The 26446-nt window shown below is 37.5% G+C and overlaps 3 protein-coding genes across 3 annotated transcripts; 1 reads left to right on the forward strand and 2 right to left on the reverse strand.

Moving 5' to 3' along the window:
• Positions 1-638: 638 nt before the first annotated feature.
• Positions 639-7234, reverse strand: tusc2b (tumor suppressor 2, mitochondrial calcium regulator b). Its single transcript, XM_041815901.1, has 4 exons — positions 7091-7234; positions 5702-5948; positions 3997-4117; positions 639-3908 (listed from the first exon to the last, which is right to left on the reverse strand). Exons 2-4 carry the CDS (start codon positions 5848-5850, stop codon positions 3843-3845), a joined length of 336 nt encoding a protein of 111 aa, XP_041671835.1. The 5' UTR covers positions 5851-5948; positions 7091-7234; the 3' UTR covers positions 639-3842.
• Positions 7235-9179: 1945 nt separating this feature from the next.
• rassf1 (Ras association domain family member 1) lies at positions 9180-18564 on the reverse strand. The gene is made up of 7 exons (XM_041783498.1): positions 18463-18564; positions 15611-16088; positions 12180-12304; positions 10404-10508; positions 10030-10318; positions 9830-9945; positions 9180-9734 (listed from the first exon to the last, which is right to left on the reverse strand). Exons 2-7 carry the CDS (start codon positions 15957-15959, stop codon positions 9585-9587), a joined length of 1134 nt encoding a protein of 377 aa, XP_041639432.1. The 5' UTR covers positions 15960-16088; positions 18463-18564; the 3' UTR covers positions 9180-9584.
• Positions 18565-22180: 3616 nt separating this feature from the next.
• Positions 22181-26286, forward strand: LOC121503757 (cytochrome b561 domain-containing protein 2). The gene is made up of 3 exons (XM_041778308.1): positions 22181-22554; positions 22648-22685; positions 22982-26286. The coding sequence occupies exons 1-3, from the start codon at positions 22422-22424 to the stop codon at positions 23483-23485; spliced, it is 675 nt and encodes a 224-aa protein (XP_041634242.1). The 5' UTR covers positions 22181-22421; the 3' UTR covers positions 23486-26286.
• Positions 26287-26446: the final 160 nt, after the last annotated feature.

Raw genomic sequence — 26446 nt, forward strand, 5'->3', positions numbered from 1 at the left:
ACTCCTATAGTACATAAAACACGATGGCTTTGCATATTATCACAGCTTTGTAAAAGTAAACAACCAAAATAAGTGTAGCACCATGTCTCCCACTGACTCAGCTGAAAACAGGTGCTTGAGATAAAACAGCAAGAAAACATGTGGTGAGCAAAATCATTTCATGGAAGCAATAAAGTGGGGTGGATTTTTGCATAGCCCTCTTTATCCTCTAAGGAGAACAATATCAGATAGCTTTGCACAAAGCCTTTCCCATGGAAACTGCACTGATGACATCGACTTCTTCACTCCCTCATTAGCAAATACACATACACGTGCATCAGTTCTAAACAATGTAATTTCCTGCTCAGGCTTTCCACTTGATCGCAGGTGGAGGTCAGACACTTCCATTACATGGGTGAGCAGATCTGTCAGTTTATCTTAGTGTTCACAGCCATAGATTAAAAAAAAGCTGAATTTGTCTTCATCAGGTATTTGATAAATAGCTCTCATGGGTTTGCCAATTTGTCTTCAGACAGGCCACTTTTGACATGAAGAGGAAAAAGAGAAATTCCTTTGTCTCAGTTTTGACAGCATATTATTTTCTGATTCACAAACAAAACTCAACATTAAGTACACATGGTTTTAATTAGATTTTTAAAAATATTTTCCTCTCAGTTGTTAACTTTAAAATGCCCATAATATTCATATTTGCACACTTCATCAATTTCAACCACTGTCTATCACTATTCAACAAGATTTACATTACATTTCTCTGGGCTAACATCATTTTATGTCTGTATACATATTATTTGTAATAACAGAAAACTCAGTCCCTTAAAGCCTCTGGTATGGTTTCTGTGTATTTTTTCAATAAACACTTTAGATAGGTTTTTGTTCATGTTTTTATGGTACATGCAGACATAACATACAGGTGCATCTAAAAAAACCAGAATATCATGTAATAGTTCATTTTTCCCCCATGATTCACTTTAGAAAGTTACATTTCCATATATTCTAGATTCATGTCTTACGAAGTGAAGTGTTTATGATTACAGTTTACATCACAGGGAAATCTATATTCCATGTTACAATACTAGAATAGTTTGGAAAAGTCAAATTTACAAAGGTTTCCTGTGCCTTTATTCCCATGCTGTAATTGAGTACACACAACCACAATCATAGAGAAGATTGCTGACTTGACTCTTGTCCAGAGGACAGTCATTGACCTTTGTGGTGGGTAAGGCACTGAAGGTCACTGCTGAAAGGGCAGGCTGTTCTCAGAGGCTGTATCAGAGAATACTCAGTGATGGATTGGGATGCCATGTTATCTGATGTGCTTTATCAAGTCCAGAGTCAACCCTGTCACCCATCTACCAGATTTTAGAGCACTTCATGCTTCGATCTAGTGGGAAACTTTGAAATGCTGATTTCCTTTTCCAGCTGGACTTCCTGATGTTTGACCTCCTGATGAAGGCTTGATGCTGAAACGCATTGAAGTGTGTTTTTAAGGTCTACACATGACCATGCCATGAAAATAACGGCATTTTAATGCTTAAAGAGAGTGCCTTGGAGTTTTCTTCCTGTTTGTTATCCATGGTCACCCATCTACCAGGAGATTTTAGAGCACTTCATGCCTCCATTTAGTGGGAAACTTTGAAATACTGATTTCCTTTTCCAGCTGGACTTGGTATCTGCCCACGGTGCAGCTAAAACTATCACAAACTTGTTTGCTAACCATAATATTACTGTTTGATTGGCCAGCCAACTAGCCTGACTTGAACTCTGTAGAAAATCTCTGATGAATTGCCAAGAGGAAGATGAGAGACACCAGACTCAACAATACAGATGAGCTGAAGGCTGCTATCACAGCAACCTAGGCTTCATAACATCCCAGCAGTGCCACAGACTGATTGGCTCCATGCCACATCATATAGACGCAGTAATTTGTGAAAAAGGAGCTCCGACCAAGTACTGAGCATAAATGAACATCATTTTCCAGAAGGTCAACATTTCTGTTTTATAAATCCTTTTGTGGCATGATGTTTTGTAATCGCTTTGTTACTTTGTAATGACAAATCTAGAATTTAAGGAGGTTTCACTTCTTGAATTAAATCAAAGGGAAAAAGGAACCTTTACATGATATTATTTTTAGATGCACCAACATATGTTTAGAATGGTTTGACCATAAAATAACTGTTTTTGTTTTTTTGCTGTTGTTTTTTTTTTTTTTTTTTACTTTAAACTGATAAAAGATACTTACATTTTCACAATGGTCATTTCGCTGTTCCACTTATAAAAGTTGCTTAAACTCCTTAAATTGAGTGTAATGCAATCAAAAATATGTATCTTTGTCCACTAGACAACAGAATCCTGTTTTCTTAACTACTAGGCCAAATTGCAGAGATGAAAAATGTCACTTTGTACATAAAACTGGTTATCAAAAACAGGAAAAATAAGAAGTAATCTCTGCTCTAGGATGATGCAGCAGTGCCTGTTGTATGTACCAAAAATCACAGCCACTCATGGAAAATGTGCTTTCTCCACTGTCAAAAACTGCCGGGACCCAATGATGAAAGATTGGTCTGGGGGCTGTGTTGGACCTGTCCAGCCTACATTTGAACCATCAAAGCAAGAATCATATTCAGAAAAGAGAACATTGATCCCCTCATTCATAGGGACTTTAAAAAAATAGATGATTTGTTCTTCAGTTCATGGCATCCACAAAGGAGGTAGTATGTAGGCATAGCTAGCTAGAAAAACTGCAGACTGTCATGTTGCAACCAGTAATCAGAAAAGAGACGCTACTTAAGCACTCAGTGCTTTAGAAATCACTGGAATCTTATTAGTATTAAGCCCCAAATTTGCCCCAAGAAAAATACCCAAAGATGGTGTCAGTTAATCACTATTAACATAGAGTTCTCGGTCTTTTCACGTGTACATATACCCTTACTCCAGAATTCAAAACACAAGTAAAATAGACACAACTGTGGGCCTGTCGCATTGTTTTGTTAAGCACCTTCATTTGCAATATGATAGATTTCATGCTGATTTTTTTGTCTTCCATCTTTCCAGCTAGTAATGTATATGAGTTAAATATGCTATTTGCCTGTAATGTACTGACAAAAAAGAGCAGAATGACACAGTTCAGCATTTTAAAATTGTAATTAAAAAACAGTTATAATAAATTAAAAGTGAGACAGTATGCTGAAGCAGCAAAGGAAACAACAGGATCTCTTACTAGACTCACTGCTGCTGTGTACATGTGTGGCTCTGAGGTCATTGAAGCCAGTCCATCACACTGACAATGTGACATAAATCCACATCAGAATTTGTCTCCTACTGATTGTCGACTCCTTGGACTATTACTGATAAGCAGATCCCGTCTCATGCATAATAAAGCAGGTCATCATGGTGTCAAAAACTAAAGTGTGCACTTAAACTTTCCAGCTCTTGCTATGACCATGTCATAGGAAAATGGTCACATTCTTCTGAAACCTCTCAAGTCAAGCCATAAAACATTCTGCAGCAAAATAATCAGGACTCTGTCACATTTCATCCCATATCTGCACGCACGCTCACACTTAACATGCATACGAACCATGAACTGTAAACTGGGTTGGTTTTGCCAACTTGGCACCCCTCTAGATCTCCATTGGTGACCTATTCTGTGTCTAATGCAACACAAGCCAAAAACAGATCACATGCAGAGGCTCAGCACACATTGCATCAGCCTGTCCAAATAAGGGCATCAAATACATCAAGAGATCGTGTTATTTTAAAAGGTGGTTCAGGCTTCCAGCTGTGGGGAAAACCACTGGACGGAGTTGACATTGTGATGAGTCCAAGACATTGCTCAGACATCATCAGGCTTCACAGAGAACAACTGGGAAATCTACATGGATGCAAGGGTGGTCCAGCTTTATAATTCCCTGGAAGACAGGAAAAAAATATTCAAATGTGGATTCAGAATACAGAGAGATTTAACAAAAGAAGCAACAAAGCCCTGAGGCGCCCCACCTGAGGTGTGAGGTTTTTCTGAATCCTCTTCAGCTTGGCTCTTTTACGGCCATTTTTTGTCACAATTGTCTCTTCATAGAATTCATGGGCCAGGTCGCCGTCTTCATCAAAAAACATGGAGCTGCAGCAGAGACATTAGATTAACTACCAGTTCATAAATGATAAACCAATGTATATCCTTCGGAAAATACTAAAGTACAGGCTGTTTACCATAAATAAGCTATGCAACATATATTACAAAAATTTTAGCGATTCATTTCTGCTACCTAGTGAAGACAAGACACAACAAACATGCATGAGAGCATTAAAGAATGCAGTATGGGTTTTTCTATTTAGTTTGAGCTTACTATGAAAGGGACTTTTGTAAAATTACAATCCACAGTTTATCTCAAAGAGTGTAGGGAATATAAAACATTCAACCTCCACTAATTATTCCTTAGGAACATGGGAAAAAGGAAGCATTATAGCGGGAAATTGGCTGGGAAAAGGTCGTAACTGTTGTGCAAACAGTGTGAATTTATTGGCCCTTCTTGCCCAGAGTCAATATCACGTGGTGAAAGTGTAAGAGTTCTCTGTTCAAACACAGATAATACAATGTTTTATAAAACACTGGTCACACAGTTACACGGAAACTTTTTTTTAACCATGCAAAGGGAATATGAACCTCAAACTAATCTAAAATTTTATAGAAAAATTTGTGAGTGCAGTTTACGTTCAAAAGACATATCCATGAACTGGACACACCAGTACAGCTGCTATTGACATTCAACTAAAATAGTTTTTGTTCAGCAATGTAAATGACAGGGATAATTTTATTTTTATCACTCCATTTTTGTAACAATAGTAATAACATTACTTACTTCATTTATTTTTTTCAATCTATCCATCTAAATGTTTTATCAATAATCAAAATGCCACAACAGCTTTCAGCAGTTACTAATTTTAATAAAAGTAAGTATTCATGTTGTAAGGCAGTTCATTACTCTGATTCACCTAGGGATGGGAATTGAAAATCAGTTCCAGTTTAGAACTGGTTTCAATTGGTTCAATCCATCAACATAATTCACATTTAATCTCAATAATTTCCTTATCAATGCCTTATTTCTACATGTCTTGAAAAATATGGTCTTAAAAAAAATATGGTGAAAGTGTGGCTTCATTTCTCAGAAAATCACACAAACAGCATGATGGAACATCTGTTGAACAGTGATTTCATACAAGGCATGCATCTTTTTGCACAAAGACTGTTAATTTTGTACAATATTTTATTTTTTATATGTCCAGAGATCTAGTATCCAGAGACTAGATTTATATTTATTTTAAAGTTTTATCCTTTAAAGAAAATGAGCAGTAGTGTTATATTCCAATTACAATTAAGAGATTGAAGATCCAGAGAGTTTGTTTTTGCCGAGACATTTCCAACAAAAAGGTTTTTCTTTTTTTTTTTTTTTTTTTTGCATGTTCTCCTCACAAACATGTAATGTTTAACATCTTTCGTTATCAAAACTATTTATCATAGCTGTGAAAACCTATATAGCCTACCTTTTCCAAAAAATAAAATTCACAGGAAGGAATCAATCACGAACTGAATCGATAGGAAGAATCGATATTTTATCGAAATCTTATCATTTCAAATCCCCAAGTTCACCAGTCTATGGTCAAAAGTCAGCTGGGCATTAAATGATGCCGATGCTATACTACTTACCTTCGTCTAGTAAACACAAATGGTGTTGCACCAACAAAACTTCGAACTCTTGCCAGTGACTGCTCATTTCCATCTTTGGTGGGATCGTCTGTACTTCCTGAGCCAGAGAAAGGCCAAAATCCTTTGGATTTGGAGCCACTGCCACCCATCTTCAGCTGCAGCACATTATTTTCTTGGGTCTTAGGACTGCCAGTAGTGCTACAGTGTTACTGTGCCAGACTGAAGTGAAACAACCAGGGTATTAAACCTATGAAAAATGGCACATTAAAGGGAGGAGGTAAGTCATTTTAGTCAGGACATTATGACACACTTTAAACCTTTTCTTCACTACCATCATACTGTTACGTATTCAGAAAGGGGCAGATTGAGTTTCAATTGTTTGGCTAATCCTAACACCATTTTTTTTCCTGCGACTGGACAAGAAAAGTGGTGCCAGTGTCAAAAGGAACAGTGCTACTAAGTACTATATCTTTAGCCCATTGGCATTTAGAGATGTAATATAATACAAACAACTTACACTAATTGCTAACAGGCATCATCAATCGATCTCGCAAAATGTCATTTGTTATGCAACTATTTATGCGTTTTGGTGTTTCATGTTCATCTTTCTGTAGTGGTAGAGCTTACCAGTGTCATTTTACATCATGGAAATATTGCTTTATTATTGACCGTATGCAACCTCAAAATTGGAAACAGTGCTTTTATGTATACAGAAAACTGGGAAATTGTTCTTTGTAGCCAGATAGGTTGAAAATACAGTAACATATGTTCATTATTGACTCTGAACGCGTTTTGTAGAATATGATCACCTTGTTGTAAAATCCTATCACGAACCCCCTAAACCTCCTATGCTTGGTATTGTGAGTGAAGTGTTTCTTTACACCCCCCTTTATTAGGGACTAATGTCCAGACCAAGGCCCAGTTCTATAAGAAAACAATCTAAGTCATTAATACCATTACAGAATATATCAGGCCAGCTACATGACACCAGTCAGACAATTCAAAGTTAAAATGATTCAAAACCTACTAGAGACTAAACTGTGACAACCCTTTAATGACACCAGAATAAATTGGTGTTAGTAATTGAGAAACTGCTGAATAACGTCAGGCAGCGTTGATTTAGGTCTGAATTTTTCAGTAGCAGTATGTTGAGCAAGTGAGATACTACTAAGTGAGGTAACTAGCTTCTAATACTGAGAAATTACTTTTGCTGGCGGCTGTTCGGTCACTTTATGTCCTACTCTTGGCATTATCATAAGCTACACACTGTTAGCATTCGTTTACTAGCATTAGCCAGGTCAACATGTTTCCACCGTTTAACGACCCTGTCCATCGCTAACATTAGCTCGGCTGTCATTTGTCGCTTTAACAACACTCGTTATGACATACCTTAAGTGTAGCCCGCTGTCTCCACAGATCTGATAATTTATTCGATGAAGTGGTTGGGTTAGTTTGTTTAATCTCCAAACAACACGCAGAGACCTCAGAAAACATACAGCCACGATAGCTGTTTATGCTAACCAGCGTTCTTCTTCGTCGTTTTTCTCAGGTGGCTCGTGAAGCGGTTTGGTGAGCTGATACCGCCGCATGGACAGGAAGTGAAGCTACAAAATTAATGCAAGGACATTGCTGTTGAAAATGCCCAACCACATGTAAAAACTAACTCAATTGCTTTTGAATGTACTTTGAAAGAAAATGGTAATAGACTCTAATACACATTGCAGCAAACAGTATATGAACTGGTTGGAATTTCCACAGTTTTTCGTGACCATTTGTGCCAAAATGGGTTATGTTGAAACCTAATACGGCATTAAAAAAATCTCAAATGTACAAAACAGTTTTAATAAAGAACCCAATCTGTTTTCATCAAGTATCTGTGGTTCTTAAATTGTGTGCTGACGCACACTGGTGAGCCTTGAGGCAAGTCTTTGTATGCTCAGGAGTGGTTTTGGTAATTTAGGCCCCAGGTCAAGAGGGATGTGAGGCCTTTCCCCTGTTAGCTAAAATCAATTATGATATTTATGAAACATCTTTGTCAGGGAACAAAGCTAGAGAATTACAGGGCTCAGCAAATACCCACAATTTCATGTTTATCTTCTCTTAAAAGAGCATCCTACTCAAAATCCCCATATATTGATATGTTAACATGTCCCCAAGTCAAGTGTCATTTGTAAAAATCAAACAAAATATGCATACTATGGTGTAATATCAGTTCTTCAGCCACAAATCATTGCATTTTTTATTAAGCACGTGCCATTTTACCACACAGTGATCCACAAGTTAATTGTTTCGATATGTCTAGAGGGATTTACTTAACTATAATTTGCTTGATAAGGGGCTTTTAGAGGGGCTTTGGGCCTTGCTGTTGAGGCAAGGGGTTCTCCCCAGAGATTGTCTTTTTGACATTTTTGATAATCAAACTTTAGTTTAATATTATTTTGCATCTATTGACCCATTATTTATCATCAAAAAACACATCTTAATCATCAAAATTAGTCTTAGACAAACTCTATATCTAATTATTTCATGCTATTATTATAATATCTAGAGGCCCCTTTGAGCATGAGGGCCCAGGCTATATCCTACCTTTGCCAAATAAAATGGCTTATGGGTGAGCTGTGGGAATTTGTGTAACATGTTATTATAACAACCATAAGTAACCAAAATATTTAAAGAGGGTATTTTGTATGGAAATGAATATGGTGTGCCTTGAAATCTTGGTTTGAACTCAGGTGTGCCTTGGGAAAAAACGAAAAGGTTGAAAACCGCTGATCTATTAATTTGAACACTGCTGTGTGCTAACTCCTTAACATTTATTTTCAACAAACCCACGACTCCAGATAAGAAAATTTTGGACTTTTATTGAAAGTATATAAATTCCCATGTAAATGAGAAATGGTTGAACTATTTTGTAAATGTAGACTTTATAGGCGCACACAAATTGTATTCATGTGATACACTTTGGATTTGGCTTATGGAAGCACAGTGTAAATCACCAGCTTTGTAGTGGGCATAAAACATCGTCTGTAAACAAGAACAATGATTTTGAATCACCGTTTCTTTCTACATACATGCACACACATTTTCCTTGTGAATATTGAGCCTGTTTTACAGTAAGTTACTCAGAGTTTATTGGCCTGTATGCTTAATGCAAAAAGGAACTCTAGTTAGCTTTGCTTTCATTGTGCAGGCCATAAACATTAAATGCAAAAATAATTATAACTTAAAAAAAAGTATGTGCATATGAGGTGAGGCATTTACTGCATTTTTTACAGTGTTTGAATTACAGTAGATAGATTACTTAATTGGTAAAAGCTGATGAAGGTGCAGTGATACCAATTGTGCAGGGTTGTCTTGGCCTCTGTGATGAAATTTTTTCATGGGGCCCAGTATTTCTGGTGATCACATGCTGGGTATAAAAATAAAAATCTCAATAAAAATAAATCAAAATGCAAAAATGAATCACTGACATGAGTTTATTAGGTCATAAGATGAAAATACACTGTTTTAAAACCAATTTCACAGGTTCAATAAAGTGCCAGTGTTAAAAAACACAATATAAATGATGCCAGATATTCCCTAACATGACTTGCACTACAAAAAATGAGTGTTTGTAACAACTATAAATATCTTTACCAAGCAGCATGAGTTTCAACAGGGAGATGCATTCATTTGCTTCCAAACTTTAAAAAAAATACCTCCTTTTAGTTCTTGTACATGACTTGAACAGACCTAAGCTGTGAGATGCTTTCCTGTAATTGTAATAGCCGTAACCCAGATTCACATACAACATTTCATCGTCACAGCTCTTTCCTTCCCTTTTACATTCCTATCAGTGACACTATATGGAATGTTTTTCTTAATACATATAAATGTAGATCAGTCAACCAGGAGTAGTAATCTTTGCCATCGCCTGTCTTATCCCGTCTCTTGCAAGAGCGTAGCGCCTCACAATCTGCCGCACATGCTCCTCTTCCTCTCGCTGCAGGATTCGCAGAAAGTTGCACAACTCAGGAAAACTGAAAGCATCCCACTGTGGAGGAGATTACTTTTACATTAAAAAAAACAGTCAAACGTGTTGTGCAATTATTTACATATTGACAAATTCATCATACATAAAAAACGTACATTTACTTCTCCTGTCTCATTTTCTTTCAAAACCAGACTCAAGACTTTCTCACTGGGACCAGAACACAAGCGCAGGTAGAGTGGGCACTCTTCATCTGACAGTTTACGCATGTACACTGGAGGAACAGAAAGAATGAGCCACATCAGAATTGAAAAAAACATTTTGTTTTACAGTAATTGTGTATGTTTGAGGATTCTACCTTGGCTTTGTCTCTCAGTGCGTTCAAACAGGGCAAACTTGGCCGGGTTGTCCACCACGGTGAACTTGTTGAGCAGCGCCTCGATCACTTCTCTCACACGTGTCTGGGAGCTTATATGCAGGTGCTTGGCAGTGTCTTTGGGGAGGTAGAAAGAAGTCCGCCTTTTCATCCGTCCGCACCGCTGACCTTCATCTTGTGTGGAGCCCAGGCTCTGAGGGGGAGGGAGGGAGATGGGGCGGACCAACTGAAAGTGGACCTTGATAAATCCAGTGTAAGACCCGTCTTGATTCTGCAAGATAGGCAGATGATTAAAAAAAATAGGAACCAAATATTCAAATAGTCTCATATAATGGCATTAAAAATAAGTGACTTACAACCACCATGTAGAGATTGCTGTTGATCTGTGCGTTGTACTCTTTAACCTTGTGCTGAATCTCACTAACAGACAACTCCTGCTTCGCCCAATCGATCTGCTCATCCTGAAAGAGACAAGAGCCAAAACAGTAAATCAGACAAGCAGAATTATGACAATAACAAACGTATATACAGATCTAATTTAATTAACCTAGCTTTACCACATATTTGCTGTCTTTCTGAAAGAAAGACGTATATGCTGTAAAATATGGTTCTTCATCTGAGATGCTGTTCTGCTGACTGCAGAATGTGTCCCTTGCAGTGCTTCCTCTTGTCATCCTCAGGTTTAAATCCCCAAGAATAACTAAATTTGGCAATTTTCTTCCAGGTTTCTTTGAAGTTGTTTGTCAGAAAATATCCAGATTTCATTCCCCTCACTTATCTGACTGAAGAAATCTGAGCTCTGCATACTCAGGGATCTCTTAACCTCAACATTTGCATCTGCTCCTCCCTGACCATAAAACCTTTCAAAGATGAGAAGAGGGTGTCCCACTCGTCGGATAAATGGCTCAAATTAGCATGACAGCAAAACTTTAACCCAATGCTGTTATTTTTTGACATATAAGATTAAATTGGATCCCATTTTGTAAAATGGCTATAAAATCACAACATATCAAAGATGGAAACAGATGTTATGTAAAACCAAAAGCAGGCTTTGTCTGAAATGCTACCATAGTTTCCTCAAAATTGTTTTTCTAAGCAAGTTTGTCATGATTGCAAAATTTAAAACCCTGATACAACATTTTAATGAAACAATATAAATGCCTGTTGTGAAACCACAGCACCAAAACTTCAGTGCTGGGTTCTTCCTCATTTTCAACAACAAAAAATTGCTGGCAAACTCCTGCATACTGTCTCAACTACACAAAGAAATAGGAAACCAACTGTCAGTTTATTTTGACAAATCATTGTATTATTTGTCATTTTTGTGCAATTTTTGAGGAATTCCATCCTCAAAGTATTCAATATTTTGACAACCTTATACTTTGCCACTGATCAACTTATAGTATCAAGAAGGTTAATGTAATTTAGTGATGGACAAATGTATCAGTTTAATATCAGAATCAGCTGATGTCAGCCCTCATGACAAACATTGCTCCTTAGCAAATAAAGTGGTGTAAACAGACACTTAGCCAAAGTTTATCTATTAGTTTATTCATTAGGCAGAATAATTCCCCTGTCTGACCATTTCTCTCAGTATTGGTCCTAATTTTAACAATCAGGACATCTCTGATTAGATTTAGTTATTACTTTATCCCTGAAAGCAATTTCCAGTGGGATCTGTTTGTAGACTTTAAATTGATGTCATCTTAGCAGAAATATCGAAGAAATCCTTAAATATCAGTTAACTTGATTGGTCTACAGACGTCTGTTGTTGCAGATTTTGTGGTTCTGAAATAAAGACAGCTGTTTTATTGTGAAATTGTTAAGTTGTCCCCTCCCCTCAGCTCTCTCCTAAATTACTTTCTGTATTGATGCCTTGACAGTGAGGAGGTGGTAAAAGCAGTGTCTCTGAGGACATATGGCACACTCATACTCTTTGGACACCAGTGGACAATCTGGCAGCCTCCTTCTGCTCTGACCTGACCTCCAAGTCAATACAAACAGAGTGCATGGTGTCTATTCAGCATAATTTGTTTTCCTTTTAAAAAGATAAACTACTCAAATATACAGTAAAAAAGTGATCCAGTGATGAAAGTTTTAACAACAATGCACTATGCAGCTTTGTTTCTCACCACATTTGTGTCAGTCTCGATAGAGTCCACAGAATAGTCTTCCTGGCCTGTTAGTGAACGTCCATGTGTGCTGCAGTCCAGCTGGATGAATGGCCGGCAGCGATAGTGACAAGTATAACTGCAGTCTGAGAAGAACAGAGAGCAATCAACATTAGAAAGTGAGGGATTGTTGTGTAGACTCCTCTGGGTTTGGATTTTATTTTGAAAAATGCTTTTAGGTACAAGATTAAAACAATATTCTTTTTGCTTTCACTAGTTGTTAATAACCATTCTTTAGCCCTTTTAGTTTTGAAGTGAAACAGCAGTTCAATTTATTGTTAAACAAATATATTCCAGGAACTCCTTGTCCTTACATGAAGCTTACCAGAGCTTCCTACAGATTAAAACAATCTCTGATAAAATGCACTCATGAATGGTGAAATAACAAGAGCATCCTGTGTCCACGTGAGAATGGAAAGTAAAACCCTACTGTATAGCACAGCTCTGCCTTTATGATAATTATTTATCTGGTCAGAGAACTGATTTAAAGTCCCTGTAAAGTTATAACCCCCCCTCCCTTGAATTTTAGGTTAGTTGTATGATTGGTCACTGTAATGACCAATCATGTGTAATGAACCAGCAGGCCAAATTTCTGTCATGAAAAACATCTCTAAGTTTATAAAATTAAGTTTCAAATCGTGAAAAATCAGGCAGTAAATAATCTAGTGTGGGCATGTTGGTTGAATGAGCTGAAGCCACGCCCAACCACGAGAGATGATTTTTCTCAAGTTTTAAAAAATTCTTTTGATCAAAGCACAGCTGTCTGGCTCTGTGCCACAGCAGAGGCAGGAGTTGGGGATTAAATTTACTGTTTTCTGGTACAAATCTCTCCATTATGATGGTTTTAATGACCTGTAGGCCACTGTGGCTGGCATTTGGGAAATTTACCTCACAATGAACAAAAACACAGTATGTAGCTGGCTGTTAACTTTTAATGAAGACAGTAACATCAACTAACAACAAACTGTACTGAGATGAACTCTTGCTCTGTGATTTTATATTATTGTGGTGCTGGGGGGGGGGGGGGGGGGGGTCATTTCCCAGACCGGTAATGTCATAGGCTCAAATTTTTGCCCCTCACAAATAAAACCAAGCCAGGAAAGAGGTGAACTACTTTCTAACAGTCTAAATCAAAATTCAGTCATACATGGATCTGAGTGTTTTTACATGTTTACAAACTAAAAACAGCTGGGTTATTTTATCTACCCAACCGTGGGGCTATGAAATGTTTAATCCATTATTGGGTTATTATGGGTTATTTATATGGGATTTGGGTTATTTTTGTGCAACTCATGCGCTGAGTCAAAATCCATCAACCCAACATACATCGGCTGACTCAGTACCTGGGTTGTTTGTACTTTGAATGTCATGACGTCATCGCGTCAACACGTTGACTTCTCTTGCCATCCACCACGAAAACCTGACTGGCCATCCTCTTGGAGAGCCAAGTCAATAATAACAGGTTTGTGCACACTGCATATCTAATTCACATTGTCTGTTTTGCTTTACTTTTTAAAATAGTATTGTGGCGATTCAAGAAGCAGTCGACTGGAGCAGGGACTTCTGGGTATTACTTTGTGCAAGGGTATTCACTCTTCTGATGTTCTTTAATGTTCATGTTTCATTGCAGGGTTGTTACTGTGCATGTTTTGTTTGTTGGTTCATGTTTTTGGGGGAGGGTGTTCTTTTAAAGTGTCAAACCATGAGTGAGGGGGGTTAATGGTGCAGACTACCCTGTCTGTATGTGTCTGTGTTGAAAAACAAATGATAGTTGCTTATGCTCGTTGCACGAGGGCTTGTCAAACAAGTTTCTGGAAAGCAGAATACTTGCGTGCAAGTTAAGGGTACTACAGCATTTTACATCCATACTCCAAGAAACTTCACCCAGTTCATTAAAGGGATAGTAGTTTCGTTATTATTGATGTTTCTGTAAAAAAAAAATGTTTACGCAGTAATTGTATTCATTGTATTTTTTATTTAACCTTTATTTATCCAGATAAGACCTCATAAGACCTAACAGCACTAAAGGGGTTGTTCTATTACTGTCGATTTATTGTAATAATAAAGGTTTTTCGGCAATTCAAGTATTGTTTAAGTTTTTATTGCATAATATATGATTTGCATGACCAAATCTGTCATGTATTTTGTTATAGGTTTGTAGTTTAACAGTTTTATATCTATGGGTTGTATATTGCAATTTGTGTTCTTCTAGAATTTACAGGGACTTGAGCCTAAAAAATGAGGGCACTTTGAATAATTTCTTGAAAAATGACTGTCATAGTGTCACATTCAATTTAGCTTTAGTAGATGGTTATGTGTATTTACTTTTCAGGTTACATTAAGGGGAAACACTCTCGCCATAGATACACTTAAAGCTCCAGTGAGGAACTTTTGGCATGGGTGTGCTGACCAGACAAAAACTCCTCACATGAGCTCCAGATGAGATAAATTCTGTGTAAATGTGTCAGGTCTGAACCACTTTCCCAACCTGCCTGTGGCAATCTGCTTCAGACCCATACCTTCTTACTTAAACTTTAGGTAACTGTAGAGCATACCTTTCAAAAACACAGCTTCTTTAAATTCTGTCTGTATCTGATAAACATGGCATATCCCGTTTCATTTTATTGGGCAATATGGACCTAAAATCATAACATGATCATATCATCATATCAGCTACCAACTAGCTGGTTGGTGTAAATAAACAACTAATAACAAACTACACTATGAAAATTATAAACTTTGATATAATTCAAGGAAAAATAAAACAATCTTGAAACCTGTGTGATGCCTCAGCTACAGAGCAAATTAAATTTTTTTACTTATATTGGACTATTTTTCTTAATCATTTCTGAAAAACTCCTACGTATTGTCTAAAGTAAACAAAAACATTTACACCACATTTCCTTATATTGAGATTGTCAAAATTTAACTGTTAAATACAATGCGCTTTAAATTAAGATCTGTTATTTTATTGATTGATGATATCAGAAAGCACAGAAACTTACTGATATCAGTCATTTTTAAAGAGAGAGGGCACTGCCTAAACTGCAAAATAAAAAAAAAATTAAAAAAAGGTTGTAATCGTAGGGAAGGTTGGTGGAACAGGAGTGAGGTTTGCCAACTTATTGTTAAAATTTAAAGTATTGAGACTTTTGTTTGTGTTTTAGACAAGTATAATTTGATTGTACAAATAAAAGAAATGCTCATAAACAAAATAAAACCCCTTTTTTCAAATAAACATTTGCATAACTATATCGATTTACATGAAATTGTCTAAACCTAATCTAATTTCAGAATAAAGCTATGTATTGCCCAGTCCAAGAAATTATAGAATCATACCAAATGTATTCTGTAAACAAATGAATAGATGTTTACATGGAGGAGAAACTCACTTGTGCAGCGTACGCTTTGCTTATAAAGCCCCCAGATGAATTCTCCACACAGGTCACACCAGGTGAGATGGGTGTAACTGTTCGGCTGGAAGTCGTGACCCGCCCCAACCTCCCCTGTTGGTGCCTCGATGCTGACACTGTCTCCGACCAGGCGGACGACGTGGAAGTGAGTCATCTGAGCCGGGTTTGCAGGAGTTGGGGCCTTGCGGGCTGCAGGAGCAGCCAGCTCGATGGAATCATTGACACTGAGGTCCTTCAGCTCAATCAGCTCACATTTAGACATCCTGTCAAACACACGCTGACATGTCGCGTGAGCTTTGGCTGTCCATGCGCTGGTATCTATGTGCATCAAGCTGGAAATGTTATGATCACCTACATATCCTTGATGAGATCGGTCTCTGAAGAAATACGCAGAGTTTTGGTCAGAGCTTTGATTCAGTCTCTCTTCAGGTTGGTTTGTAGTCCACGTCTTTAGGATCTGAAAGGCATTTGAAAAAAAAAATCAGTGACCGGCACAGATTTTCCTAACATAGTACAGAATCAATGTCCATGCTTCTGAGTGGTATGAGCATTACAAACAGGAAAACAAAAGATTAACCTTTGATATCTGATGACAGAAATCATAAGATTATGATCAAATGTAGGTCAAAATGCTTCCCTTTAATCCTGTGCAATCCTGAGTGACAACTTCAACTGTTACGCTGTGTGAGAAACTGCACACTGAACACTTCAGAAATCCCTCCCCAAAAACAAGGACATAGGAGTGGGCTGATACAAATTCATTCAGAAACATGTACATGTCTACTAAGAAACTACTCACTACAAGACGGATGTAAAAATCCACAACCTCAAAACTCTCACATGTATATTACTGTGGAAGCGTTTATAACAGCTACTGGTACTAATGTCAGCCTGTTTGTTACTATAGATGAGTATTTGCATTTCATTTAATACATATAACCCAATTTTTATATAGGAAAAACAACCATGATATTTACAAACTATCAGTGTTTGTGTGTGTGTGTTGTGTGTGTTTCAGCACACATTTTCTGAAAGGCTGAGAAAAAGGGTGGGGTGGGAATGAATTTTTCTGATTCTTGTGAGTATTATGGACAGGCAACAGGCACATGTTTTGCTAGAAAAGCCTGAAAAAGTGTATTTTGCACATGTTACCTTTAACTAAAATCATTATAAAACACTTAGCAACTAGTGTTTACAAGCATGATGGTGAAAAAAAGAATACCTGTGTAGAAATATATTTTAAAGTTTTTTTTCAGTGCAACTATCAAAATTGTTGTTGATTTTTCAGTTATGTACAGTATTACTTTTTTTCTTGTGTGTCCCAGGAGAGGAGGGCAAAAATTTTTCTTAGATAAAAGAAGTGGGGCACAAAGGAAAAAAAGGCTGGGAACTAGAGCCCAACCGATTTATCGGCGGGCCGATTAATCGGGCCGATTATAGCGTTTCACAGATTAATCGACATCGGCCAATATGTAGCCGATATATAAACTTTTTTGCTGCGCGGTGATTGTCTCTGCTCCTGTCGCTCTGAGTGCCTGTCCCCTCCCCCTTAAACACAGAGTGCAGCAGCAGCTCTCCCTCACTCACTGTTGCTAACTTAGCAACTTTGTCGCTGTATTTAGTGAGTTTTCAGACCCTTCTTTTTAAAAAAAGCGACTAGCGAAAAATCTAGCAACTTTTTCTGGTGTTACTGGAGAGTTTTGGAGACTTTGACGTGAAAGCATGAATCGTTGTTGCTCTTCTCACTGAGCAGTGTCATGCTTTACTGTCACTATCAACACACTTTGGTTAAGACACTGCAGCATCTCCCTGCAGTCACAACGATGTAAAATAAGTCATCACTGCTCCTCAATATTGGATTTCAGTTTGAAAAATCACAGATGGGTGCCAGTGTCATCTGCACCTTGTGTTATCAAACATCTACCCTTTTACTATTCCATTAATGCCTTTAGGATCCATGACAAATTCCTTTTGTGTGGTTAAAGTTGAAATCTTCAATAAAAGCAGGTCTGATTCCAAACAGTAAGGCAATTACTTGGTTTATGATGGTATAAAAAAATAACATTATTTTTGTTTAAAAAGACTGATGTACAGGTCACTGTTCATTTTAACAGGGGAAATTTTTTTATAAGAGCTGTTTTATGAGCATGCTGTCTATATCCTTTTCTGACTTATACCAGGCAGTAGTTTATGACAGGCATAGGATATAGAAGAAATAAATAACCAGTCTTCTCAAAGATGGTGTCCTTTACTTTTGTTGGTGATTTTGATAATCAGTTTTAATGTCTTTGTTTCATGGCTGGATACAAACTCCCCACAGGAGCTTTAAGTATCTAGAACCACTGTGACAGTGGCTGGAGTGGCATCAACACGCAATTAAAAGAAACACAATTTTTCAACTGTCCAACACTTGGAAGGAAATGAGTTTAGATGTCCACAGGTGCATCAGAAACTTGGTCTCATTAGTTTTCCCATGAAGCTGCATTGAGTGACTTGAATATGAACAACCCGGAGCTCTATCTGCCAACTGGGTCACCACACGGCGCAATTATCCACACAGGGCAACAAGAACACATTGTAACAGGGAACATCCATGCGTGTTTGGCAGGATTCATCGTTATCTATTCTCATGTAAATACCAGACGTTTCATTTCTCTGAATCTCGAGAAGTTTGGGTGATTCTTTAATTGTCTAATTTGTTGTAAATGAAGGCAAGTCTGTAACGGGACAGCCCGGTCTAATCCTGTCTGAAACGGAACGACAAATTTAGTTAAACGTGACACCCCAAACTGAACTCGCTAGCGACAAAGTGGTATCATAAATAATCTTACCTCGTACAAATCCTCACCGGCACTGGAAGAAGAGGCTTAGAGAGTGAAACACAGTATATAGCTTGCATGAACAGAGAAGTGTCACTTGAAGCACGCACACACTTTAGTTTGCGCATGCACATTGGGAGTGTGGGATTACCGTTTAATCCCGTGTGTGCATTGGAGCATCCTGGGGGAGGCACCACAGGAGGAATCCCCTCTACCAAAAATGAAAATGTAGGTCTGCTACTACTGTCAGCGATAGAAATACTTATAAACAATGCACTTATCGTTAAGAATGTAGGCTGTTGTAATTGCAGTTAGCATACTGAATTATTAAATCAGTCATCAAACATCAGCCATTATTAAAAACTATTTCCGGTAGCCAAGATTTCAAAAACCCCTTTGTTTGAAAATATAAAACGAGAAAACAACACGTTGGTACTGAATTAATTAACAAAAACGATTAATATTTATAACAGTAGATTTAAGGGTTTATTTAACATAGTCTAGAAACTATATTTAGCCTAGATACTTATTACCAAACAAAATAAGTAAAAACCATGATAGAATTAATAATTGTTGCTCTTAACAACTAGTAGTTGTCCATTTTGCCGGTATATTGCTCTGCTGATAAAAAGAAAAGCTGGCTATTAATAAATGGCTTCTAATATTTACAGTGCCAACAAAAAGTATTCACCCCTTGGGTGTTTTACCATTTTATCCATTTTCTAAATCAGTCAAGGTTAATATAAATTGTCTTTGTTGAAAAATAAAAAATACCAAAAATACCCTTCTTAAATGTCAACATGAAAACAGATTTCTACAGGTCAAACAAAAAAATGTAAGGTAAAATAAGTGATTACATAAATATTCACCCCTTTTAAAGTGATTGACTTAATTCAACAGAGGTTCAGCCAACTAGTGCCAGTAATCTCACAATTAGTGAAATGGGGATCAGCTGAGTGTAGTGAATGTGTCTGAAGAGACTGTAGTATAAAGACACCTGTGTCTGGAAGGTCCAATCCCTGGTTAATCAGTATTCCTGGCTACCATTACACCACAAAAACCAAAGAACACTCCAAGCAACTCAGAGAAAATGTTATTAAAGTTGCCCATAAGTCAGGGTATGGATACAGTGGCAAAGAGAAAGCCACTGTTGAAGAAAAGTCCTATTAAATCTCATCAAGAGTTTGCCAAAAGGCATTTGTGAGACTCCATGGTCAGGAGGAAGACACTTCTTTGATCTGATGAGATCAACATGGACCTTTTTGGCCATCAAAAACACTGCACATCGTCACAATTACATCATCCCCACTGTGAAGCATGGTGGTGGCAGCATCATGCTGTAGGGCTGCTTCTCGGCAGAAAAGGGCTGGTCATGACCAATGGCCATGCAATCTGACAGAACTTGAGCAGTTTGAGCAGTGAATATTTATGCAATCACTTCTTTCACATTACATTTTTTATTTAATTGACATAAATTTGTAGAAATCTGTTGTCACATTGAAATTAAAGAGGTTTATTTGTATTTTTTTATGTAGGCACTGTAGTTTCCCTCTTTATTACCTAAGTTTCTGATCAGTCAAGGAGCTATGGCATTATAATAATTTCACATTTACCACTTGGTTATAATGGATTCAAGTTTCTTTAGTTAGTTTGATGTCAGATGTAGGTGAGCCTAAATGGCTACCATGGATTTTTTTTTTCATTAACGTTACAAGTTAGTTATTTATGTGTAATTAGCCTATAACAAAAACCTGGGCTTCAGAGTGCTTATTTTCATCAGTTCAAAATTATTGCATTTCAACATTTTAAGGCCCACCAAAGTTGAAACCAGATATCAAATGACTTTTTCAGAACTTGGTTCAAAGAGGATTACATTTAGTGATGTTTATTTTTAAATAGGCTATTCAAAGATAAATGACAGCGTCAAGCTAATGAATCTGACGGAGCGAGTCCCTTTTCTCAAATAGTGGCTGTGTCTGAATGAACAGCCTGTTTAATGTTTCAATACCATTTGGAAACCTCTCATTCAGGAAAACGCCTCCAGGCTTAAATATGGAGGGCAGATGAAGAAACCTCCCACTTGGTAAGACACAGTAATATCATGAGGACTCATCAGTGCTGCTTTTCTTTTGCTTTACTGAGACCAAATCTCCCATTAGCAGGGAAAGACTATCTATTTACTTTTATAGCCCATTTTGAATAACACTACTGAGTGTTACCTTGCTAGAAACATTGGAAACAATATTTCAAATGTTCATATTTTGAAGGCAAAATATGAAAAAGTAAAAGTATTGCAGGTGCATAAATAATTAATCGGAAACCTTATTTAGTCCCAGCATTGGGGGAAAGGATCCCTGCAAGCCTGATCCTAAAAAATGACCTAAATAAACAATGAAACTGCGGATAAACAGAAACAGAGATAGACACTCATAGACGGGGATAGAGAGATTCCTGAATGAACATGTTGTTTTCTCAGACAGTGCATGCTGCCTGTGCGCTCAGTGTGTATTGGCCCTGCACAGTCACAAGCTTATTAGAGAGTAATTGGAGCACAATAACCAAATCAGCTGACCAGTGAGTGTCCATTTAGTTCTTGAATACGGAATGGGTGGTATTAGTCTGGGATATCACTCGCTTAACCAACAATGTGCACCAAACAGATTTCACACTCACTAACAGCACCCATGTCTTTTCTCTTGTGTTACTTGGATGATGTAACTTGAATGAGTGCTTTAGCTTCCAATACAGCCTGAAGGTACAGAGTTCATTCAGTCGAATGAGGGCCCCTCTCTTTCAAGTAGGCTACAACTGGGAAATATTTCTAGGAGTCCACGTCATCGAAAAGTAGAGTAAGGGTACAAAATCAAGCAGAGACCGTATCCGGTTTCAAAGTAAAAGCTTGGAGAGTGACTGAAATGTAGATCGGCCAGGATAAAATTGCAATAAAGCATGAGGCATTATTATGTCTTAATTTTATTACTAAATTGTGCATTTTCCAAGACATATGGACCCTTATGTAGGCAACTCATCCGATAAATCACAAACAGTGTGTGTGGTAATTCAATGCCAACCGAGTTTTTAGTGTACATTTGTTTATGTAGGAAGACCATTCAGTCAAACCCCAAGGAATAATATGAGCCTGGACACGCAAACGGGGGAATTTTGCTTGCTGAACTAAGAAAATTACATCAAGTCTGTCTCATTGGCAAAAAACGCACTGAGCTGGCCCACGCAAAGCCCTGACATCAACCCTCAACAAACATACTGATCAACCTTGGGATAAACTGGAACAAAGAGTGCGAGCCAGGCCTTCTCATTCAACATCAGTGCCTGACCTCATAAATGCTTTACAGAAAAAAATGGGCACAAATTCCCACAGAAACACTCCAAAATCTTGTAGAAGCCTTTCAAGACGAGCGGAAGCTGTTATAGCAGCAAAAGGGGTGGCAACTCCACATGTGTTTGAATATCATTATAGTCCATGTTGGTGTAATGGACAGGCGGCCAAAGACTTTTGTCCATATAGCTGTGTTAAAAAAGCTGTATAGAAATTTAAATTCCGCAAATTTTTTCCTGTCCTGGTAGACGTTAACGACCCACTAAAAACAGCTTTCTGACCCACTTTCGGGACCTACTCATCAGCTGAGAACCCCTGGTCTGACTGGGGAAGTGACGCTTTATTTTGAAAATCAAAAAAGGAAGTTATACTTCTTTTCGCAACTACCCAGCGTTTGTTAAAACTTTAATGCAGGCTGTTTTCCTATCTGAATGATACGTAACTGAACGATTTTTAAAGTATGCTTCAGTGTAAAGTCATTTAAACCTTTCAACAATTTGAGGCTCGAGCGGATAACGGTTACGTTCAACGCTTCCGGGTCTTTTTGCGTGATACTGCGGGTTCACTTCAGGTGACAGGCTGGCGTGGGTCTGTTGCAGGCTACCTGGCTGGTTTCCTGTTGATTTACACTAACATGGTTCACGGTGAAGAGACTAAAGATGAGCCTTGGATCTACAGTTTTAGCAGAGCAGCCTCTCTTGTCGTCACCCACCTGATCTGCTTCGTATTCACTGTTTTCATCACAGCTCTGTCTCGTCCAGGTTCAAGTGAGTCTTACCAAAGTTCACAGATCCTCATGTCACTGGCTTTTCTTAAGTTGTACTGTTTAAATCTCACTTCATGTATTTGTTTCATTTTAGGTTTGTTCTCCTGGCATCCTTTCTTAATGACACTTGCAGTGAGTATCATCCTTTAATAAATCTTTTAGCTGCGCAATTAAATGAGCTCAATTTAACCCTTGGAATGAGATTTTTAAAGCTAAAAGATATAGGCTAATGGATTAAGTAAGTGGTCTGTCAGCAGAGACATAAGCAGCTGCTGTGCCTTTGATTAACTGTTAAAGAAGTAAAAACTTATTTTGTTTTGTTCTAAACTTAAAACCATAAGGCCATGGCATGCATGCATGACACATATGATTAATCAATGCATAAAGAAAATTGATGGCCTTATGGGCTTTCTCTCCTTTCTTTCTAGTTCTCCTTATTCATGACAGAAGCCATACTCCTGTTCTCGCCTCATGGCTCCCCCATCAAAAGGTTACCACACAAAACCAAAGGCCGCGTTCACTGGATCCTGCAGGTCCTCTGTGTGTCTTGTGCAGTCCTGGGCCTGGCAGCCATCTCCTACAACAAACACTTGAATGATAAACCCCACTTCACCTCGTGGCATGGTTTTCTGGGGCTGCTTACAGTGTGTGTGGTGGGGCTTCAGTCTGTGGCTGCTGTGCCTCTCATCTACCACTCCCTGGCCAAAGGCTGGTCCCTGGCCAAACTCAAACGCTACCACGCAGCATCTGGACTCGTCACGTACCTGCTGGGGAGTGCCAGCCTACTCCTGGGTCTCTGCTCGGCCTGGTTCACTAAATCTGTGGATGGATACATGTGGTACCTGCCAGCACTGTGCCCTGTCCTCAGTGCACTCGTTATGATGAACCAGGTCACCAGCTCCTATGTGGCCAAGAAACGGTTCCAGTCCTGACAGAAGACATGCTATCAAACATGAACCAAAACAATCATTAAATTCATTGATTGCCAACAACATTACATTTTTATGTTTGCAAGAATATGAAGAAGGCACTGCTTCCAGGCCAGTATGCCACTTTGAAAGTCAGCATTTCAAGAAACATCACCCAACTCTAAAACAATAAAATATTTTTCTTCCTTAGGCTATTTTTTGAAATTTCATTTTACAGGCATAATGCCTATATTGTCTTTTGTGGTTTCTGAATTATATTTATTTTATGACCAAAAACTTGCCAATAAGGAGGAGCTTTAAATTTATGCTGATTTTTCAGGCATTATGCTAATGGTCTTACTGACTTTTGAAGGTCATGAAGAGTACTGTACATCAATTTGTAGACTATTTAATAACCAGATTAACCTCATCACAGGAGCTTTAATCATATTCCCATCGGCCTTGACACTACTTTGTGTTTAAGGGTTAAAAGCACATTAGGATCCTAATCATCTAGAACAGTGCTTCTCAACTGGTGGGTCAGGACCCAAAAGTGGGTTGTCAGAGTCTATGAACTGCTTTAATTTGTTTTCTGCAATTTAAATTTTTAATAGCAGAAAATAATCAAAAAGTGCTTGACAGAATTTTTTATTATTTAGGTTTGTTTTTTTTATTGTGGATATCCTGAAACCTTTTGGAAATATTCTAAGAATATTCCCTCAGTTTTTGGGAGTTTTCTGTCAGCATTTTACCAGAATTTTTTGGACTTGTTTACTACGGTAGCCTGGAAATGTAATACAAAACACAAAGTCTGAAACACTTTTACAAAACTTGAGTCAAATTTAAATGAACAAAAACATGTTTACATTTCATTGAAAGAATAACATTTAAGAGAAAACATACAAAAGCTGAAACAAATTTACATTTATCAAAACACTTAAATGAAAAAAAAAAACCTTTTACATGAGCTGAGACAAATTAACAAAATGCTGAAAATTTTGTCATTTTATAAAAGGGTTTTAATATGAATTTGTTTTATCTCTTAAAATGTTTGGTTAAATGTAAATTGGTTTTATCTTTTGTAAAAGTGTTTGATTTATGAAATGTTAAAATGTTGTTTTTTGTTTTTTTTTTGGTCACAATGTTTTGTTAATGTAACTTCTTGTTAATGTAAAGTTTTGTTAAAGTGTTTCAGACTGTCATTTTTTATTGCACTTCCAGGCCACCGTACTTGTCTCGTAAATGTAAAGAAATTCCAGAGGAACGTGAACCATTTTGGAACTTCCATCATGACTTACAAGGACTTTTCAAAGAACCTTTCAGCAGTCTTCTCTAGGATGTTTCCAGAAATATTTCAGGAATTTTCACTTAAAAAAATTAGTGAATTTTTGGGAACCTTCTTGGAGACTTTTGGAATTATCTGGAACATCTCAGAAGTTTTCAGGAATCTTCTATAATGCTTTTCCCAGAAGCTGTGGGGTGTTTATTTTTTTATGTACTGGAGCTCCAAACAACAGTGTAATTTATTAAATAAACTGGTTGGAAAATTAGCAGGGAATTTGGGTCGCAATGACCCATAAAGGAGTTGGTATTGGGTCCTGAGGCTAGACCAGTTGATAACCACTGTTTTGGAACATGGTAAATACTTTACCTGCAAGACATCAGCATGTTAACCTTAGCATTCAGCCAGCAACTTCTATTCCTGCATATAAAATTAAAGCAAGCATGCCTGCAATCAAGTTCTAGACCTAATAAGTAAAAAAAAATGAATTACTTTAGGCAAAATAATCCAAACAATACAATTAAACTGCAAAGAAATGTAAGGATTTAAAGCAACTGGTAATAGTTTTTATTCAGACTGTATGCAGCATGAGACTCGGTGAGACGCTGGCATGCCTCTAACTCTTAGACTGGATGCAATGTCTGTGTCTTTTGGATGGTCCCACCATTTTAATGACACATAATCGATAAATTGCAACAAAATGTTCAGGGGATAAATGTGGAAAGGGTACAGGCTAACAGAAATATCTTGCTTTTAGCCTCTTCAGCTTCCACATAGAAAGGTTGATGAAGGAAGTGGTTGTTTTTAGGGTTGAGCAACCAGAGCATAAACTTTAAGATAAAGGCATTGATTCAAAGTTAAAGCCAAGGTTATCAGATCAAGGCTATCAAATGGTTGGTAATTCATATTTGTATCTGCTACATAGGCAGTCAATTCATTATTCAGTTTCCTCTTTTATTGACGATTTTTAGAATGTTCATGAAAAAATAGAACAATTCATAATTAAAGTCAAGGGTTTAAGCTTCCAAGTGTTTTTAGATTCATAAACACTATCTTCTACAGAGGTTGAGAAATTTAAGATTTCAATAAAATTCTGTGCAGTTTTTGGAAACGACTGAAGTTTTTGGAGGTTCTTTTCAAACAATACTTACCCTCATGTCTAAATGGGTTAAAAATGCAAAGGTTTAGAGTGAAATTATAAATCAGCTTAATGTAACAAGCCAATCCCGGCTGAACTATAAGGATCATTTCCAAGTACGTTAGGTCTCTCAGATTCAAGTTTACAAGCTAGTTCAGGAGTGGTAGCACAGCTGATGAGCTTCACGCCTCCTCAGCTAAATGTTCTGTTTATCATTTGGTGCAAGTGGCTTGAAAGAGTGATGCAGGATGGGGTGGAGTCGGAAAGGTTGTATGATTTTCAAAACTGCCTGCTGCAGCTTAAATTGACCTCCTTTTCGCTCATGTAAACTGAGATGTTTCAGAATTTACTGATGCAAGTTACTGCCTTATTTTGTTTTCATTTTTTGATATTCACTTATTTGTATTTTGAACTGTTTTTAAGTTGTCATTTACATGATCAAAATAAAGATATCAATCAATCAAACCTTTGCTGATATTAATGTGCCCATTAGTTTTGATCATGTTGAGTTGTTGTATCTCAGGTTGCCTTTGATTATTTATGCCACCTTTGTTTCCTTATTTAT

The sequence above is a fragment of the Cheilinus undulatus genome, linkage group 3 (assembly GCF_018320785.1).
Source record: "Cheilinus undulatus linkage group 3, ASM1832078v1, whole genome shotgun sequence".
In the NCBI taxonomy this organism is placed as follows: Eukaryota; Metazoa; Chordata; class Actinopteri; order Labriformes; family Labridae; genus Cheilinus; species Cheilinus undulatus.

Coding starts and splice junctions, on each gene's coding strand:
- tusc2b (XM_041815901.1), bottom strand. CDS start 5,850: ATGGGTGGCAGTGGCTCCAAATCCAAAGGATTTTGGCCTTTCTCTGGC. Junction 4,118..5,701: donor TTTGTGTTTACTAGACGAAG/GTAAGTAGTATA, acceptor TCTCTGCTGCAG/CTCCATGTTTTTTGATGAAG. Junction 3,909..3,996: donor AGAAAAACCTCACACCTCAG/GTGGGGCGCCTC, acceptor CCTGTCTTCCAG/GGAATTATAAAGCTGGACCA.
- rassf1 (XM_041783498.1), bottom strand. CDS start 15,959: ATGCACATAGATACCAGCGCATGGACAGCCAAAGCTCACGCGACATGT. Junction 12,305..15,610: donor GCAAAGCGTACGCTGCACAA/GTGAGTTTCTCC, acceptor TGTTCTTCTCAG/ACTGCAGTTATACTTGTCAC. Junction 10,509..12,179: donor TCGAGACTGACACAAATGTG/GTGAGAAACAAA, acceptor TGTCTCTTTCAG/GATGAGCAGATCGATTGGGC.
- LOC121503757 (XM_041778308.1), top strand. CDS start 22,422: ATGGTTCACGGTGAAGAGACTAAAGATGAGCCTTGGATCTACAGTTTT. Junction 22,555..22,647: donor TCTGTCTCGTCCAGGTTCAA/GTGAGTCTTACC, acceptor GTTTCATTTTAG/GTTTGTTCTCCTGGCATCCT. Junction 22,686..22,981: donor CTTTCTTAATGACACTTGCA/GTGAGTATCATC, acceptor CTTTCTTTCTAG/TTCTCCTTATTCATGACAGA.